At 39.5% G+C, this 19,694-nt stretch overlaps 2 protein-coding genes across 4 annotated transcripts in view; one reads left to right on the top strand and one right to left on the bottom strand.

Moving 5' to 3' along the window:
- Nucleotides 1–14,266, top strand: part of phlpp2 (PH domain and leucine rich repeat protein phosphatase 2) — a 44,150-nt gene extending 29,884 nt beyond the window's left edge. Inside the window, exons 9-19 of the mRNA XM_008405350.3 lie at nt 889–1,091; nt 1,248–1,308; nt 2,894–2,989; nt 3,743–3,898; nt 5,530–5,730; nt 5,876–6,038; nt 6,141–6,271; nt 6,564–6,677; nt 7,383–7,577; nt 7,654–7,885; nt 7,972–14,266. Of these exons, the coding sequence (XP_008403572.1) occupies nt 889–1,091; nt 1,248–1,308; nt 2,894–2,989; nt 3,743–3,898; nt 5,530–5,730; nt 5,876–6,038; nt 6,141–6,271; nt 6,564–6,677; nt 7,383–7,577; nt 7,654–7,885; nt 7,972–9,243 (2,824 nt within the window). The 3' untranslated portion in view covers nt 9,244–14,266. The remainder of the gene's footprint in view (nt 1–888; nt 1,092–1,247; nt 1,309–2,893; nt 2,990–3,742; nt 3,899–5,529; nt 5,731–5,875; nt 6,039–6,140; nt 6,272–6,563; nt 6,678–7,382; nt 7,578–7,653; nt 7,886–7,971) is intronic.
- Nucleotides 14,267–14,954: 688 nt separating this feature from the next.
- marveld3 (MARVEL domain containing 3) lies at nt 14,955–19,100 on the bottom strand. Of its 3 annotated transcripts, none has more exons than XM_008405346.3 (4): nt 18,066–19,100; nt 16,306–16,554; nt 16,118–16,209; nt 14,955–15,746 (listed from the first exon to the last, which is right to left on the bottom strand). In XM_008405346.3, exons 2-4 carry the CDS (start codon nt 16,542–16,544, stop codon nt 15,136–15,138), a joined length of 942 nt encoding a protein of 313 aa, XP_008403568.2. In that variant the 5' UTR covers nt 16,545–16,554; nt 18,066–19,100; the 3' UTR covers nt 14,955–15,135. The 3 variants fall into 3 exon arrangements, with proteins under 3 accessions (XP_008403568.2, XP_008403570.2, XP_008403571.2); XM_008405348.3 differs by having other exon boundaries at nt 17,988–18,075; XM_008405349.3 differs by having other exon boundaries at nt 17,993–18,075.
- Nucleotides 19,101–19,694: the final 594 nt, after the last annotated feature.

Raw genomic sequence — 19,694 nt, 5'->3', positions numbered from 1 at the left:
TTGTTTGTGAATATGAATTATGTGATCCAGCTGGAGCAGGGGGTGTCGAACTCATTTTCATTTTGGGCCGTATCAAAAATCTGCATGTTCTTAAAGGGCCGGTTGTGCCAGAATGTATTGATAAAACCCATTAGGCTGTTAAAATGTCAGTAAATAGCTGTTTGTGTCAGTTTTCAACAAGCATTTCTTAAAATTAAATAATGTTGAACAGCGTTTCACACTGATCAGTCCATCCAGGATTGTGTTTTTTTTTTTTTTTTTGCAATTAAAATCACACATTTTGTGGCACTAATTTAGAAATGTCTGTAAGGAATTTTTATGATATTTTCACTAATGTATGAGGCTAAATGTAACTTTTTATTACTCGCCATATCGACCACGGACTATAAGTTAACATCAAGTAAGGAAGAGGCAGCAGCCACTTCAATGTTTTTGGCAAATTTTAAGAAAAATTTGCAAGATCTGTTGATTTTGTATGAATTTTGCAGATTTGTGGAAAAACTGGAGGGACTAGTAGTTGATGTAACTTGGAGTCTAAAGGGCCACATAAAAAGCTACGGTGGTCCAGATTTGGCCCCCGAGCCTCAAGTTTGACATATGTGACCTAGAGCCTTGATCAGACCACAGTGCATCACCTGGCAGTCATGCACCCTGAAATTCTCCTACCTGTTTATCTGGACTGATAAAGTCATAACATTATGACCACCAAAGAGGCTTGGCAGAAGTCACAGTTATGTGGTTCAATTGCTTCTATTATTCAGCTCTGTTTTGCAAAGTCGTTGTGTTATTTTACAAATAATCGTCTAATTTAGCTTCCCTGCTGTGTGCCTCCAGAAATGTTAAGGCTTCCTATTGCTTTCATCATTCAGTTTGCTCTATTATTTGCAGGTTGAACGGACTCAGGTGTGTTAAATGTGAGACTCCAGAGCCAGTGAGCCACGTGACCCAGCTGGACTTGCGCGATAATTGCTTGGACTCGCTCGACCTGAGCACCGTCTGCAACCTGGAGACTCTGCACTGCCAGCGGAACCAGCTGGGGACTCTCACACTCAGCGGTTTCTCACTGCGCATGCTTCATGCCGGCAGCAACCGTGAGTGAAATGGAGCGTCAACTGGCTGCTATTATTACCCCCGCGCCCCTGTGTGGCCCTTTTGCTGTGATGATGCATTCAATTTACCAACCCACAAGAGACAGAAACGATGCAGATGTTTCACTGATGATGATCGGTGCCTTTGTCTTTCTGCAGGCCTCACAACAGTCAACGTCTATCCAGTCCCGAACCAGCTCACACACATGGACCTTTCACAGTGAGTTCTGCACAGGAATAAGAGGTGGATGCGGAGCCACAGAGATTTTCTTATGTTCCATAAAAATAAATAATTTTTTTATGCTTTTTGTTAATGGTGTGGCCCACAGCATGTGTGGGTACAATTATGTTGCTGACAATATTCAGTGAATATTTTTGAATTTATAGTTTCACTCCAAAAAATCAGACTTTTGAAATATTACTCAGGTTTCTTTGCTTTTACAATTTTTTTTTTAATTGACTAATTGTGTTTCACATGCTTTTTCTATGTTCATAAACTTTAATAATGTGTTTTGAAATCTGGGTCTATTAGAACAAGACCAGACATAAAAGTAATTGATACCGACACAATGTTTCATCATGACTGGATGTTAGCAGTTCATGGGGTCTTTAATATGAAACTATGCAACTGTTGCTCATTTTTAAAATTTCACAGTAATTTATTCTGCTAAGTACATGCAGCCCATTGGCATGAACAGCATATTATGCTTATATAGCAACATTACAAGCATAATAAATGGTTATTCCTCTTTGGAATAGACACTGTGTGTGTGTTTTGTTTCAAGCAGGTTAATATTTTTAACATTTTTGCGCAGCTCAAAATTGATACGTAGAGCAAATATTATAAATATACACCCTAAATTATCCTTATTCTTAGACTTGATATATAATATATTATTTGTAAACTGTTATTTATGGAAAACATTTCTGTTCCAGTTATTATAGAGCCCTACATACGTATTCATACAAGTATGTAGGGCTAATGGTGCAAAGTAAATAGGATTCACAAAGAAAAAGTATTAAAAATAAAAGTGACATGTATGAAAGCCCATTTTTGCCTCTTGAAAGAAAACAAGAAGCAAGACCTCATTCTTATGAGACATAAAGTTATATACTTGATTTACTGAGTGTGTGGAAGAATTAAATGTGTGAAAGTCACAATGTTCACTTAGTGTATCATCATTCTGACTTTCTTTACCCTCATTTCTCATGCCAGTGTAATGTACTCCTTTTGTGTTTTCTACATGTGAAGCACTTTAAAAATCTTGTTTCTACAAATAAACTTAACTTGCCTTAACACAAAGCTACTAACTTTAAAGTTCATAACTATGAAAAGTGTAAATTAGAACTTTGAAACTCCTTATTATGACATGCCCCGCTTCATTTGTTTTCTTTTAAGTGATAGAAATGCGCTTCCAATTTATTTCCAACTTAAGTATTTAATTAAGACAAATAAGGCAAAGGAAATTTTATCTGTTGCTTCACTTTCAACTTTGACTTTAATTTGATTCATTGAGTTAAAATGATTAATTGTATCTACTTTGCTTTGCAAGATGTTGAATTATTTGTATCTGTTTTTTCCACCTTATCAATTAAGGCGGGATGAATTGTTTTTCTGCCGTTAAGGAATTATTGCGGTATCAGAAACACAGTAATGCTGAATAATTGCCAGATAGTGGAGGTTTAAGCTGTATTGGGTGAAGGGACAGTCAGATAATCCCAAAACAATCCAGGTGGAATAAATCAAAACACAAGCTTTGCTCAGTCTGAGTGTTTGTCTTTCTGTTTTATGTGTGTTGAGACAGGAACCTGTTGGAATACCTTCCAGCCTGGGTGTGTGACTGTCGAAAAATTGAGATGCTGGACCTTCAGCACAACCTGTTGTTTGAACTTCCTTCCAGGTTTGAACTTTTTTTTTTTCAAATCAGGAATCATTAACTTTTACTGCTCATATCATTTCATAAGTTGTTTTTGTATGTAATTTAACACGTAACTGGAATTTATATGCACATCAGGCGTTACGTTGCATATATTCCTGTTTTTTTCCCCTTGTATGTTTAACTTGGATAAATATAGTGCATTAATGTGTAACACAGTGTCTTGCATAGGTATTCATCCCCTGAGACTTTGTTCACATTTTCTTCATGTTACATTCACATATGTGAAAGACCAGCAGAAAGTAGTGCATAATGGTAAAGTGGATGGACAGGGATATGTTAGTGTTTTGTTTTTTTAACCATATAAAATTCTCAAACGTGTGGCATTTTAGCTTATTTTAAACTGATAACTCTTTGCAAAATAAAACCGAGTCCCATCAATGCCTTCAGAAGTCACCTAGTTAATAAAGTCCACCTCTGTGCTGCTGAACATCAGTATAAATGCAGATGTTGTGTGAAAGCCTCAAATTTTTTGTCAGGGAACATTAGAGAACAAACGGCATCATGAAGACACAGCAGACAGGTCATAAATTAAGATGTGACAAAGCGTTAGAAATTTTTGTATTTGCTTCAATATTCTTTATGCAATTGCAATTGTTGACCTTTCTAGCTTAGAAAAAGCAGAATCATGCCCGGCTGTGAATTCAGTGATGAACGTTCGGTGTCTGCAGCTGGATATGTATTTGTCCTGATCTCTCTCTGTAACGTCTCCAACAGGTTGCTGAACAGCTTAAGTTTGAGGAAGCTGCTGACGGGGAACAACCATTTGCAGAGAGTGCCTGACCTACTTGACCATATTCCTCTGGAAGCCCTTGACCTGCAACATAACAAGCTCAACGAACTTCCAGAGAGTCTCTTTTACAAGGCCTTAAAGTTAGTTTTCTAACCTTTTAAATAGGGTGTTTGCCCTGTACTCTTTATATGATGGCATTATGATTCTTCATCCACAGGTTCCTCTGCTTTACAACTTCTTACTGGCAATCCATGTTTCTGTGGACGGTTACCGTAACGCAGCACAGTATAGATTTGATGGAGCAAATGTGGTCAAGATCAATGCAGCTTTCCCAACCATAACTGGAGCATCTTTTGCTTCCTTATTTCCGATGTGGTAAACCACTTAACACCCATTAGCTGCTGAGTTGCCCTGATGCACTTTACTGTTATGGCAGTGACTTCTGAAAAGAAATTGATCTCCTGACATGCTGTCGAGAACTGCAGAACATGCAGTGAACTGCAGCTGCATTCAGGACTGACGGCGGCATGAAATGCAACAGAAACCGAAAAGGTTATTGCCGTTTGTTTTACCTGCCTTCCTTTGTGTAGTAAAAAGCCACACAGATTGCGAGATCTTAACAGGCTTTCAGTGTTTATGAGCTACTCCTCAGCAAAGACCGTTTAAAAAAAGCATGACAAGGTTCACATTTTACATCAACTACTAGTCCCTCACATTTTAGTTTTATTGCTGCTCTGTGTGTGATACACCACCAGTAATGACTTAATTACGCCTGTTACGTAAGATCTACTGCAGTTCAAATTACTGCCGACCTTCACTGTGCAGCTTAATGAATATTCAAATTAGTCCTCCACTTGCTAACATCTTTACCTCTGTGATTAACTATATCTTCTGCAGCACATTTAGGGAAATAAAAAGGAAATGATCAAACCTGGCGGCCATTTACACATCTGTCACTGTCCGTCCTGGGATTAGTTTGGAGTTTCTTTATAAGCTGTCCTTTTATTTTGCTGGATTTTGTACTTGGTCATAACTTTTATTAGTTGATAAACAATTTAATATACTGTAACAAAAAAAAAAAGTAAAGCATTATCTTCATGATATAAATCCAAAGTTGGGTCCTTATTTATTCAAAGCAATAGCAGATTTTGATTTAGAAAGATTTCATTTAACCACGTTTTTGATATAAAATTAGAAAAGCATAAATCAAAAGACAGTAAAACATAAAAAAAATATACATTTTTCAAAATTCTATTACTTTTTATGCAAGGTTTATTTTAAACATTGGTATGTCGCAAAATTATGAATACCTAATAACAAATTTTTGCTATTATAGTATTCACGTCTCACAATTGCTGACCGGTTTTTGTATGTTTCCACTTGTTAATCTTTGGTAATGAGCTCTGAGTCTTTCAGGTTAGAAGGCCTCCTGACCATCGCCCTAATGTTTAGCCACATCCACAGATTCTGCATCAGACTCAAGTTTTGACTCTTGCTGAGTCACTCCAAATTATTAATATCGCATCCAGTCAGAAGAAAGATGGTGCGAAAACAAAAATACTGTAAATCTTTGTGAGTCAATCAAACAAATACACACACATACAAAAGTATTAAATTACTCTTTAGTTGTAGCATCTGAATAAATGATGATATGTTTGCAGAGCTTTTGGATTGCAGTGAAAAATCAGTGGAAGAAGTAGCAGACCAGACCCAGATTTAGGTTCTGTTTTTTTTTTTTACTTTTTTTAACTTTTTTTTTTTGTCTTCCTAGCCTGAAATACTTAAACGTGTCAGCCAACGCCTTGGAAACCATTCCCCCCAGCAGCCAATCAGAGGAGAGCCTCAGCACCCTCCAGGAGCTCTACCTGACCGGGAACAATCTGAACGAGAACTGCGGCGCTCTGTTGGTCGGACACCAGAACTTGCGGATCCTTCACATCGCCTACAACCAGCTGCTCTCCTTCCCAGCCAGGTGTGTTTGCTGTCTATCACAGCTAACTGAGATCACAAACGGCTGCCATTTTGGTTACTAGTACTTAAAAGTCTTAAGGAAATGAATTCATTAATTGTAATCAGCCAATCGTTTATATTTGATTGTGTATTTCTCCTGTTTCCAGTAAGCTGAGTAAACTGGAACTGCTGGAGGAGCTAAATTTAAGTGGGAACAAGCTGAAGACGATCCCCTCCACGGTGTCCAGCTGCAAGCGGCTGCACACTCTCATCGCACACTCGAATCAAATAACCGTCTTCCCAGAAATCCTCAACCTGCCTGAGATCAAGGTCAGACTCGTTTCCTCTGTTGTTTTTACCATTTCAGATTTCAGATGGCCCTCCTAAGCGTGCTCCAGCTCACATGTGCTTTTGAATGTTTTTTACACGCAGCTTGTAGATCTAAGCTGCAATGAGCTGACTGAGATCCAATTACCCGACTCCCTGCCTACTACACTGCAAGAGCTGGACTTGACGGGCAACAGCACCCTGACGCTGGAACACAAAACCCTCAATCTGTTCAGGTGAGTCACGGCATCCGGAGCGGACGGTGGCATTTTCCCCGTTTTAAAAGCCTGAAATTAAACACTTTGGATTCTGCAGCCTTGAGGCGCAAAAACTTAAAACCGAAATGGATAACGGTTCTGGAAAATGAAAAAATGAGGAAGGGACATTTCTCAGAAAACTCACGTTTGAACAGTAAAACAAAACAACACAAAGAAATAAAGCGAAATACCAAACAAGTTTTTTTATGCATTCATTACACACCTTGTTCTGCAGTGTTTCCTGTTATTTTCTCCTTTTCTCCCCCTGCAGCCATATTACCACGCTGAAATTAGACCAGAAATCTGCCACGACGCCCGGAGACTCCCTGGGCCCCTCGACTCTCTGGAAGCACGGTTACTCCGAGATGAGAGGCCAAAGAAATAAGTGTGTTCTTCCTTTGTTTTTCCAAGATTTATTTTATTTGCAGGGAAAGATAGGCAATTACTTTTTGTAGACTTCATTTATCATAACAGAAACTAAATAAATTATACCACTAAATCTGCTTTAGTGAAGGACGCGAGTGCAGATGCAAATATTGTTGCTCCTCATTAAGTCTGTATTTGTCGAGCTTTATCGTTTTTCCCTTGTGAAGTACCAAATATAAATCGATTCCTGATTTGGTGCATTGAACACTGAACAAAATTTATAAAATAAGTTCTAATTTTCTTTTTATCAAGGAGTCACTCCTTTTTTTTGCAATTTTTATCTTTATTGATTCGTATTTTTTCTTTTTTTTTTTTGTCCAGTTTAAGCCTTTTAGGATTCCTGTTTGCTTTGGACAAGCTAACAGACGAGGTTAGACTGGAGTCTCCAAGTATTATGATGTTTGCAGATGATATTGTGACCTGCAGTGAGAGAAAAAAGCTAGAAAGGTGGAGGTATGATGGTGAAATTTAGTTGAAGCAAGAAAGATTACATGAGTGTAAATGAGAAGGGACTCAAGTGGAGAAGTGACATTACAAGTAGTAGAAACTGTCCAAAGCAAAGGAGAGTGTGAGAAGGAGGTGAAACAGTTACTGCCAAATGTCTGAAATTTACAGGGTCACTGCATCACTGTTTTGATAAGGTGAATCTGCTTGTGTGGAACAGGTTGTGTGTTTCCGTGCTTGCCGTGGACCGTTTTGGAGACGGTGGAGAAGGTTGTTACGGGATCTTCGATGGCGACCGCAACGAGGAAGTGCCACGTCTTCTACAATGCACCATGGGAGACGTGCTTTGTGAAGAACTCCAGCACTCCTATGTTGACACAGTGTACATGTGCAACACCTTTCTCACCTCACACAGGTTAGACAAGCAATCTGTTTATTGTGTTTGCTGTTTATCAGAACACTTTATTTCTAGTTTCTTTCCTGCTGAACAGGAAACTTGGCATGGCCGGACAGAAGCTCGGTGCGTCTGCCTTGTTGTGCTACATTCACCGTGAGACGTCGGAGCCCGGGAGCTGCTTCAGCCTAACTGTGGCTAACGTTGGTACATGCCAGGCCATTCTGTGCCGTGATGGACAGCCTGTCCAGCTCTCAAAGGTTTTCAACTTGGAGAACTCCACAGAGGAGATGGAGAGGGTTAAAGTCAATAAAGCCATTATAACAGAGGTAATGCTCATGCTAAAATATGATAGACGTAGATTCTATATCTAAAGATGCGACGCAATGTTTCTTTGGCATCGTCTCTTTTCTAGGATAACAAAGTGAGTGGAGTGACGTGCTGCTCTCGCCTGTTGGGCTGTTCCTATCTGTCTCCCTGGGTGCTTCCAAAGCCCTGGGTGCATACTGAGCCGCTCTGTGCCAAGGACGAGTTCCTGATCCTGGGGAACCGAGCCCTTTTCGAGCGAGTGTCCTATCAGGAGGCCGTGTACACCGTGCAGGCCGTGCGGGATCCACATGCAGCCGCCAAGAAACTGTGCTCCCTTGCCCAGAGCTACGGCTGCAAGGACAACATCGGAGCCGCGGTGGTGTCACTATGTGTCGGTGAGGACAGCTGCACTTGTGAGCCGCCGGTGTTGAACAATGAACCGCGGGGTCCGACCCCAGCCCTTGTGCCGGTGTCCGTGACTCCATGCCCCAGTGATCCAGGAAACATCTCGTCTAGCAGCGGCATTGGCACCGAGTTCAGCAGTGAGACGTCGGCCTCTGAGGTGGGCAGCGAGGCAGGGTCCACCGCTTCGGATGAGCACCCGTCCTCTGGCCCTACGTCTCGCCCAGAGAGGCGCTGCAGCCTCCACCCTGCTCCTGCGCTCTGCGGGATCATGGTGCCGGGTCCAGCTCCAACGAGAACTCACCCCGGTGTTTTCCAGCGCCAGCCCTCCAGTGCTACTTTCTCAAGCAACCAGTCTGACAATGGCTTGGACAGCGATGACGAAGCTCCACTTGAGGGTGTCATCTCTAACGGTAGCAAGTTAGAGGTGGAGGTAGACATTCACTGCTGTGCTTTCCAGCTTCGGCCGGTGGCCCCCGAGAGCCCAAAGGAGCTGAATCTGGAAAATCGCAACGGTAAAATGCGCAGACAGAACAGCGTGGTGGTTTCTGCTACAAACGGCTGTCTGCTGGCCGTATGTGGTAGAGAGAACGGAGACCTCAAGAAGTCACCTTCCACCTCCAGCCTGTTCGGCAAGAAACTGTCCAATGGTTCTGTGGTGGCCCTGGAAGAGAGTCATAATATCATTGAGGTTGCCCTGGAGGTGCCAAAGAAAAAATCAGGCTACTTCACGGCCCCGGCTCAGCAGGACCCAGAGGACCAGCTAATTGTGCCTCCTGGTCTTGAGCAGGAGGTCAGAGAGCAGCTGAAAGGCCAGAGCCTTCTTGTCTCAGGCATCTCCACACCTCCAACACCCACCTGTGTGAAAGATCCACCGTGGGATCAACCACACCCTCCTGCATTTGCCTCCACCTTAGTTCCAGGGCCGGGCCTCGCTGCCGTCCTGCAGCAGGAAGTCTACGATACCGCCCTCTAGGACGCTGAGTCGGCCGTTTGGCTTCAGTTTGGATTGTGCCATTCTTGAGATGTAGGACTGTCTCCTACAGCTGGTTTAGTTGGAAGAAGTTGCCATTTGAAAAAATGTTGAGAAGACAAGAAAAGCCTTTAGAACTCTGTTAAAAACTGATACTGTGCCATTAAAGAGAGATAAGCAGAACATGCTCTGAGTATCCGCCACAATAGGGCTGAACAAGATTTCCACACGTCCAATATGTCAACAGCATTTCCCTTTACTTGGAAAGTTAAGCAATCTGATGGATGCAGAAAAGATTGTGGTCAGTCTCCCCACCAGGAACCCAAAGGTGACTCAGGTCCTGCAGAGATCGATTCGTGCCGAAGCTTGAAAAAGTGCCTAAAACGGACGACACATCAGAGAGCTCAACCAGATTAGGAGTTGGGATGAGAGTTTGTTTCAGTTATATTCAGACGGGACGCGGTCTTTGCGAACACTCGATGTCCATGGACACCTTTCTTACGGCTAGTGAAGCTCGGCCCGTTGTTGTCTTTATTTAGCGCAGACAAATGTGTTGAAAACTTGAGTTTTTATCCCATAATCCCATCAGAATTCATCTTAAATAAAGTCCAGCTTTGCTCAACCCCAAACAACGTCCAACTACATTCAAACATTTTCAAGTGGACGTCTTTTCACCTTTAACTTTTCAACCACATGTTCGTGATGTTTAAACAGAAAACAATGCTATAGTTTCGACGTCCCTTCAGTGAAAGTTTTCTAGTGGGATAACGCTAGCAGATACGACTCTCCTCTCTTACACAAAGAGACCTAGGGTTACTCTCTTTACCCAAATGGTACGTTTTAAAGTTTATTATTAGTGTGGTATTTTGTTTGATTTTTAAAGAGAGAAATCTCATTCCTGACCCAAAGGTCACATATCATACCTCTAGATCTGGAAGTCAACTTTAAAAAAAAAAAAAAGAACCGAAAGAACTTAAGATGTCATCAACATGCAAAGACAAGAATAACTGCCTTTATGTTCAAATTATTAATTTGGGTTTTATTTTTTTAGAATCTGACAAACTGGATGAATCATTGTAGAAAACACCCTCTGAGGGATAAGCTTTGAGTCCACTGCAGACGTCTTATGAGCCGTTTGACACTGAAGATATTCAGCTCTGGTGGGCTGAAGTGGGAGTGACAGCAGAATAATCAGTGACGATGAATCCCCATAAAAGCTGCATTTCAGAGAAGAACAGATATTTTGAGTTTAGGCATTTTGAACACATTCTGATTAATTAATTTGAACAAATCAGTCAGATAGCAGTCAAGTATAAAATGATGTTTTATCTATCTTCTTATTTAAAGTCTCTGTTTATGTATAGACAGAGATTATTCTTATTTATTAATATTTGAGGCTGCTGATGTTAGTTATGTTATACAGCGATGCTATGAACAAACTTGTCATCTACTTGTCATTTTCTCACATTTACTCCATGCGTTGATTTTTTTTTTTTCTTCTCCCTGTATTTTTCTGCTTGTTCCGTCAAATGTTGGACTTGGAAGCTGCTTTGCCAAACTGTGGTGAGAGGAAATTTGTCAGGACAAGCTGAATGTAAGAAATCAGTCATAGCTGAATGGGAAACTTGTAACTCAGTCACTTGACTTTACCTGAACAACATTAATCAGAACAAATATCTTTGGTAAACAAAATCTGAACAATGTTCAAACTATTACAAAGTATTAATTCCAAGCTTTCAGAAATTTTTGAAGATTAAATCTTAGAAATTGAGGTTTGTTGTGATATCATTTGAAATAATTTTTTTTCCTAAATACATTTATGTGAGGTATTTTTTCATTTTTTTAAAAAATCATTGGTTAATGCTTCTTTAGATGTCAGCAAACACAATAAAAATATACAAACGTAAACATATGCGGTACTTGACACCAGAAAGACTTTCTTAAGTCACTCAGAATATGTAATCATTTCTTCCTCCCTTCAAAGCTTTAGCATCATGTATTATGATAATATCGTGCACACAGAGCCCTCAGCAGTTATTGGCACCTAGTAAATGGTAACTGGTCCTTTATCGAGTCCAGAGGACCCCAAAATACTGACTTCACACTACATTCAGTAGTAGCCTAACTTCAAAATATTATTACTTAAGAAGTAAAATATTACTAGCTAAAACTAGTAACGCTGATCTACTTGGGAAAAAAAAGCTACATATGGATTTAATAAGTCTCAGTTAGGTATAAGAATTTCCGGGGTTCCCAGTAGGTGTCGCCCTGCCAGTTCTGCATAAAGCAATTATTTCTTACGGTATTTGTCTCCACAGGATAAATGCACTAAGCTAGATTTTTAATTTCTCCGTTTTCTGTTTGATATTTTACTGGTGGAATAAAAGATTTTTTTATTTATGATGATATTTACCTTCAGTGCCAGTAAATCCTGAGGTTGCTGTACCCATAGGTATAAACTATAACTGTATTTATGATACCTAAATTATTAGGGGAAACTCGGTATCGTACTGCCCTAGAAACCTCACTTTATTCAGCTCCGAATGCCTCCAACTTGTTCAGCTTGTCTTCTCTGGTCAGAAGTAGTCCAATGTTTGCTCTTGTCAGCTATTATTGTGTTAGTTTCACAATTTTCCTTCTACTTTGACCCTAATTTCAGTAGTTTTGGAATTTCACATGTGTTTTTAGCTGGAACTATGACGTTTTTGCCTTAAAGCTCCTCTAAGCAGTCTTTAAAAGGAGAAGTCCTTTGGGTTGTCCGTCTCTATTCTGTTTTCCTAAGAATCGTCTTTAAAGGCCAGCACATACTATAAAAATTTTTTTAAAAATCTGAGAAAGTAGTTTCTTTTGCATATGTAAGAAAAAATTTTCTTGCCAGATGCTATTTCAAGGACAAACTACAAGAACGTCTGTCCTGGGGTGCATTTTTTTTTCTGATTTTGCAGAGCATGTGTAGGCCTTAAGTGTGAGGAATCCTCAGTTTCTTGCTTGCCAAGTTGTTGTACATTCAACTAAAGTAACTCTGCTATGAGCACTTTGTACAAAAAAAAGAATTAAATCTGCTGTCACATGTGTTTCACTTAATGTTTAACAGTTTAACAACAGGTTCCTCGGTCACAGACAACATTTCTTGCAAAGGAAACCACTGACAGTAAAGCAGACGGTAGTCGAAAGTAATATCACTAAACGAACGGTAGTTTTTGTTGTACTTGCCACAACATTTATTTATAGAGCTTGTTTGTGTCTGTTTCCTTGCAATCATACATCATTTTTATTCTGTCTTTTAACTTATTTTTATCATTTACACAAATCAGACTGAACGCATTCTGTTGCTTACATTCATGGCTAAGACTTGATCCAAAAAAAAATGTTGTGCTTGTTTGTTTTCTCTATATCAAAATCTCCCTAAAAATAATACAAAAAAAAAGTATTCAAATTGTATCATGCATCATTATCAAAGCCCTTGAATTATTTTTCTAAAGTTATAAAAAGTACAGATTTTATCTACAAAGCACTTTGCTAAAGCTAATAATGAATTCTTGTCACTTTATCGACCTGTGTCTGAGCTGCCAAACACGTGGGACTCTGTGGTTCCGACGTCCACGATGCATCTGGCGTCTGGACCGAAGTCAGCGAGACGTTCGCGGACGCTGCAGACATTCTGAGACAGATTATGATTGTGCGAGTCAACAGAGGAGAGCTTGAACTTTCCCAGAGGTTTCACAAAATAGTGTGATCTTTTGAGTTCTCTTGTAAAATATGCAACATGTCAAGTGTAAATATAAATGTGATGAGACTGTCACTTTACCACCCGAAACCACATAAGTCCTGTCACTTAAAATGTCTTAATATCAAGTGCTGTGCGTTTGTATGATGTCGTCGGAGTTGTGTTTATATGTCACACTGAGCATTTTTTGTGAGTCTGCTCCGTCCATTTGACCTGCTGCCTTTTGTGGTTTGTTGCCAGTCCAAAAATGAATATGACATTTCTCTGTAGCGTTCTCCAAACTTAACTAAACCCATTTTTGACATCATTTGACCCCCTTAAACTGTTGCCGTCTCTTGTATGATGCCATATTATCCTCAGCTATATATTTTTTCCAGCTTGAAGTATGTCTTATTTTTGATGAGGCAGTCGTTGTGCACTGAAATCTGTCTGGAACTGGATGCACAGAAACAGGAAGAGGGAGGTGTTGAAGAATGTGCTTTGGTTCAAAAGAAAGCACTTGGCACAATACTCCTTAAACATTTCTAAGAAGAGGGAATTCACATTAAAGCAGACTACATTGTTTTTCTCGTGATTCATTTATTTGGAGTAGTACGTCCTCTTTGCACATCTAAATGAGCTTGCAGAAGTATCTGTGTTTCTGTGTAGTGTGAAGTGCATGCATGCCTGTGTGACCAATGGTTTGACTGTAACTCTGTGTGAACTGTGAACGAAACCGATCAGAGGCGCTCCAACTGTATAACACGTGACCAAAGTAGCCACTGTCTGTCATGTTTCCTTTTCTGCAGATTTTTTTTTTTTTCTCGATGCCAAGAAGCTTGATGTTTATTTTTGTACTTCATTGTATCATGCAAATTTCTATCACCCTCTTGCTACAGAATTGAAAACTATAGGGATTCCTCAGAAAACCGTCACTCGTTAGGGCACCATTGAGGGTACTAACTGTAACCGTATTTCATACTGGAAGCATGTGCTAAACACAAGTCAACTGAGAAACATGTATATACAAAATATGGTTTATTTGTATAAAATGAAGCATATCCAATATATTTTTTTCTAGCATGCTGATTGCTGCTAAAAATTTATGTTGAGTAATAAACAATAACATTGTTTAGGAATGGAGCTAACAAAGAGCACTTTTGCTGTTTTTCAGAGACTTATGCTCATATGAACCTTCTGTGAAATAAAAGATAATCATTTTTTATTTCAGATGCTGCTATTATTATTTTCAGTTTTTAATGATTTTTGTTTTTTTCAATTAACTTTAAGCCAAGTAGCAATAAAACTTTTTACTGTGAATGGTTTTGTCCAGCTTCATTTTGATGACCATGTTTATGATCATTTTTAGTTGCTCGGTACACACGAGTCAGTCAAAAATGTCTACTTGAAGACAAATATAAACTGTCTAAAACATAAGGAATAAAAGGGCAGGATGGTTTGTACATGTGTATTCTTGTGTTTATATATAAATTTATAATTGATATAATTGAGTTTATCAGCAAAACATAGCATTTTAGACTATATATATATATATATAATATATAAATATTTGCTGTACAAACTGGTTTAACAGTTTACCCTCACACATCTAATGTATCAGCTTAAGTTAAAGGATTTTGTCTCTACAAGCCACATGCAATGAGGTTTTAGATTTCTGCATGTTTTTATTGCTTAGTTTCATAAAGTACATGCCACCTACTGGAGAAGCGTAGAACTTCACCCTTCAGTCTAGCAAAGATTTAAAGACTCACTATTGTAAATGTGCATCAAATTAACCAAACTACACATAAAACTTCTTGTGTAAATATTTTCAAACCACCAGAGTAGCTCTTTGCTTTGTTAAGATTTCAAGATAAGTTTAAAAAGGTTGTTTTATGTCAAAAGAGAAGCAATCCTAATATTATAAAAAAGTATTGTATCCGTTTAGGGTTGGGGTTGACCCCAAGTTGATTTTCTCTTTTTACATGCCAAAAAATGAAATTGTATGTACACTCATCTAGCTGTTTATTATGACATTTACAAAAATAGTACAAATAAAAAAAGAGCATTAAGACTAAAAAAAAAGTATTCCGACTTATATAAAGAAATTTAGTACATAAAAAGACTTAATGGAAATCCCTTCCAATCTGTTAAAACTTTTTTCTCTAATACGAGTAAGAAAAGCGTGTTTAAAAATAATTGTCCTCATTTGTTCTTTCATTCTTCTGCTCTCGTATTGATCTGAAGGCTCTGACTGCCAGCACCCCACCAAAGACGAAAACAAAAGTCCCTGCCACTCCAAACAATCCTCCTGCGATGTCTGCACCATTAAAGCTGCACTCAAAGCCCTTGTGTCCTTTGCTCTTGTACATCTGCTCCCTCTCCTGACAGATGGGGTTTTGGTAGGTTTCCTGTATTTTAATAAAGTAGAAAGCTAACCCAGCGATGTAACCTAAGCCAATCAGAAAATTCACAACAGCCTCCACAAGCAGCACAATGGGCCAGCGGTGGGAGACCCTGAAGACCCCCAGGCCAAACATGACACAGGCGTACGTCATCAAAATCCCACCGCAGGCCATTGTAAAGACATACGGAGGCCGCTTGAGCTGGTGGAAGAGGCGGTCCAGCTCCTTGACTCTGTCTGCATCGGCGCCAGTGAAGGCGCTGGCACCTCCAAAGTAATAAGCGTAAATTCCTCCGAGGCTGGCCAGGTCGCGGTAGCCCCCGTTGTTGCTGTACGGCACTCCGGCGCAGATTATGATGAGGAGATTCACAGAGATCTCCATGAGCTGGCAGATGCCTGAGAGACATGCAAGAGAGAGCAGCGAGATCTCAGTTTTGACTCCGTGTGGCTTCTAAAGTTAATACATTTACAGCAAAAATGTCAGATTTCCTGATATTTTCTCTGACGAAAGATCTTTGCCTCACTGGAAAATTTGACTTTGTCTTAGAGAACTCCAAAATCTAATGAAAATCAAATCAGGTTTGATGCAGTTTAGGAGTCTGCGTTTAAGAACATTCTGCAAATATTAAATGTAAACGTACTGAAAAGTAACACAATAACATAGGGCATCATTCATTACAGTTTTGCTGCTACACAGTAATATACAGAAATATTGAACTGTAGCAAGCTTGAGCGTCACAGAAGAACCTCAAAGGGAATATACTTACCTCTAGAGGTCAGCGTGTACCTTAAATTGTACATGGCTTCTCTGTGCTGTTGTTGATAAACCTCATGGTTATACAATGATGTTTCTCTGGGCCTTCAAAGACAACACCATTTTCTTTTAGAGATGTAACATAACCTTCATTGCGATGTAAAACGGAAAAAATGTCAAGCCTTCATCAAGTTTTCTTACAGTGTTGAGGGCCTTTCATGAGCAATGTATGCAGCTGACCCCTTATGACCCCTTGTCACGTCTCTCTTTCTGTTCTCTTTGGTTCTTCTGTCACTGCTGAACCGCTCCTCCACGCCTCCTGGCTTCTGGCTGCGTCTCTGGGTATCGTGCAGAGAGTGCTGTCCCCTGTGTGAGTAATCCCTGCTCTTGTACTCTGCGGACACATCACTCCTCTGATGGTGTCTTCCCCTGTCTGGCATCTCCCTTTACCTGTTGAAGAAGATTATGGACATGAATCCCATTACAGACTCCAATAGACAAAGTGGATGGTTGGCTTGTGCACAAAGAAGAAGCTTTCAAGACGTAACAAGCAGCAAAACAGTAAGGTGGAATATCTACAGTTAAAGCCCTGCCACAGACTGGCGACCTGTCCAGGGCGTGCACTGCCTCTCGCCCGAAATGTCTCGCTGGAGAGAGGCACCAGCACCCCTCCCGACCCCACTAGGGACAAGCGTGTAAGAAGATGGATGGATGAATGGATATACAGTTAAAACCAAATGTATAAAAACTTTAACATTTTTTCCTCACGAATTTACAGCAAGTCTAAATGTTTTTTGGTTTGGGTCAGGTAGGATTACCAAAAAAGATTTATTTGCTTGATGCCAGCATATATGCTGGCATCAGGTATATGCCAGCATGTATGGCATATATGGCATTTTCCATATATGCTGCTTGAGTTTAACCCAAAACGTATAAGTTTTGAGTTAAACTTATAAGTTTATAAAACTTATACGTTTTGAGTTAAATGAACACAGAAAAGTAAGTTGGCATAGCAAAAGCAAAAGAATTAAGTTAAATTAATGTAAATAAGTCCATAAGATGAACTTCAACCCAAAAACACTTTTTAGAGCGTAATGACAAGAGATGTCCCTGGATTTTGTGAAGCATTGACTTTAAACTTTATACTTTGCCTATATCCTTATGTGACCAAGGTTTGGTGGATTGTTGACCTCTTCTTTCTTACAGAAATAAGGAAACCAAGTCAGTGTTGTAGGCCACTTTGCTCACTTCTTTTCAGGTCTAACACAGACAAGGTTTTGTGGTATAGACGTCCCAAAACACTGATTTTGTTGACCTGAATCCACTTTGTAATGAATTCGCTGGTATGTTGGTCATTGTTAATTTGAAACACCAAATTGTGATGTAACTTTAACTACCTCGCTGATATCCAGAGATGTTGCTTTAATGTAATTTTTCTGAAGTGTACCAGTTTCTCCTGCAATAAAATAGCCCCACAGGATGATGCGGCCACCTCCGTACTTCATAGATGAAATGGCATTGTCAGGCTTGGAACTTCTCCAAACGTGGTCATTATAGTGAAACGCCTAAATTTTACTTTCATCAACAAAACATGTCCTGCAGATTCAATGAATTTCTCCCTTAGTGCATTTAAAAAAAATGTAATCTGTCTTTTTATGTTGTATTAGAGTATTGGTGTCTTTCTCTTTGTCTAGCCTGCGGAAAGAAAATCATACAACTTCAATCAATGTGACGTTAGCAAATAGTGATACTGTTATTACAGCTCGTAACGCGCAGGAACAATCAGGTCAGATTAATTAGCTTTTCGTTCTAAAACTGACATGGTTGTGGTTTTATCAAGAACCTAAAACATAGTTTGTGTTTCCCCTAAATCCCGTCCTTACCTCACCTTGTTTTCGTTTAGAGCAAAGCAGCGCAATCCACCTGTAGCAACTTCCTGTTGGGAGATCTTCTCCACTCACCTGTTCTGCGTCCACGCCCACTTGATGTGAGACGTCTTTGTGTGGGTGTGTAACTTCATCTCCACTGACTGCATCATGGGTAGGACTCAGTCAGGACCAGTGCCTCCACACGTGAAGCATGAATGCATTCATTTGTTGATCAAGACAGTATCTCCGAAAACAGTTTTTTTTTCCCCCCAATCAGGTTGAATTTGACTAAATAGGGAAATTAGAGCAGAATGGAGTTGAATTACTATAATTTTTCATTGTATCGTCTATACTTTGTTTGAAAACCACAAGAGGACTTCTGTACACACTGGGATTGGTGTTAAAACTAACTTCTTTTTGTTTGAATTAACTTCAAAAGTCCAAAGATTTGCGATTCACGCCACAACCCGGACACAGAGCACGAGGTCAAGTGTCTTGCTAGTGAGTGTAATCACGTCACTCAAAGCACTTCCGCAGAGGAAAAGATCCCTTTCAATATAAATGTCACTATGATGTCATTTACTGTCTTATTCAAATAATGAACCAATTCTTAACAGATTTGTTTGCATATATTTGCATGAATCAGCACCATAAAAACAACTTGAGTTCTGCATGTAACTGCGGTGTCCTAAATCTGATAATGTATTTTACAAATATCATTTGAGAGGCCATCTTAATAATGATTTGTGGTCATTTCGAAGAGATTTTCTTAGTCTACCACACTGTCCCGGTGTCCCCTCGTACTCATTCTCCACCATAATAAAGAAGTTTCTTAACAGTTTATAATGTGGCCCATATAGACAGTTGCCCAGGGTGGAAAGGGGATGGTTAAGACTTAAAGACTTAAAAAATTATTGCTCCTGATATGAGAATGTTAATGTCTTTGCAAGATCAGTTTTAAAACAAGATTTAAAACAGAAATCCAGCTAATTTTACAAAAAAGAAGCCTGTGATCATGGTGCTAGATGCCTCTTGTACCTTGCTAATTGCAGTTTTAAACCAGTAAGGAGAATTACCGGTAGATGGTCTCTCTCTCTCTCTCTCTCTCTCTCTCTCTCTCTCTCTCTCTCTCTCCCCCCTAAAAAAAGTCTACAAAAGACTATTTATCATGTCTATGGTTTTGGTCACTCTGAAATTAAAAAATGTTTGCAGGTCCTTTAGGCAAACATTGCAGACTGGGTTTGGGCAACAGCAATGACATCCTAGGAGTTATTTTAATGATTGGATGTTGAAATACAACATTCATGAAGAATGTTGTAGACCTATATCACTGGGGCGTGTTTTAATTTTTTGATTTTGTGGAATTTAATTATTTGAAACCATTTAAAAACTATTATGTGACAAATACCTAAATCAGACTTCAGCTCCACTCCTTTCTTTTGTTTTGGTGAATTTCAGTGTTAAATCTCCATGTGCGTTCTCAAATAGTTACTTTAACACTTAAGGTACTGCTTTTTCTATGAATGAAGACAACATTTATACATCTATGAATGATGCATCATTTATTGTAAATAGCTTATGTGAACAACAGGGACTAAAAACCTTTAAGTGTGCATCTAACTATCAGTCTAAACAGTAAAAGACACCTGTTTGGACAGGATATCCAAACCAGCTCTGTCCAAGGGGCCTACATCTTTCTAAATCCAGGCCTGATCGCAGGTG

This window comes from Poecilia reticulata, chromosome 3 (assembly GCF_904066995.2).
Source record: "Poecilia reticulata chromosome 3, P_reticulata-male-v2, whole genome shotgun sequence".
NCBI lineage: Eukaryota > Metazoa > Chordata > Actinopteri > Cyprinodontiformes > Poeciliidae > Poecilia > Poecilia reticulata.
This window is presented reverse-complemented; position numbering and strand designations above follow the sequence as displayed.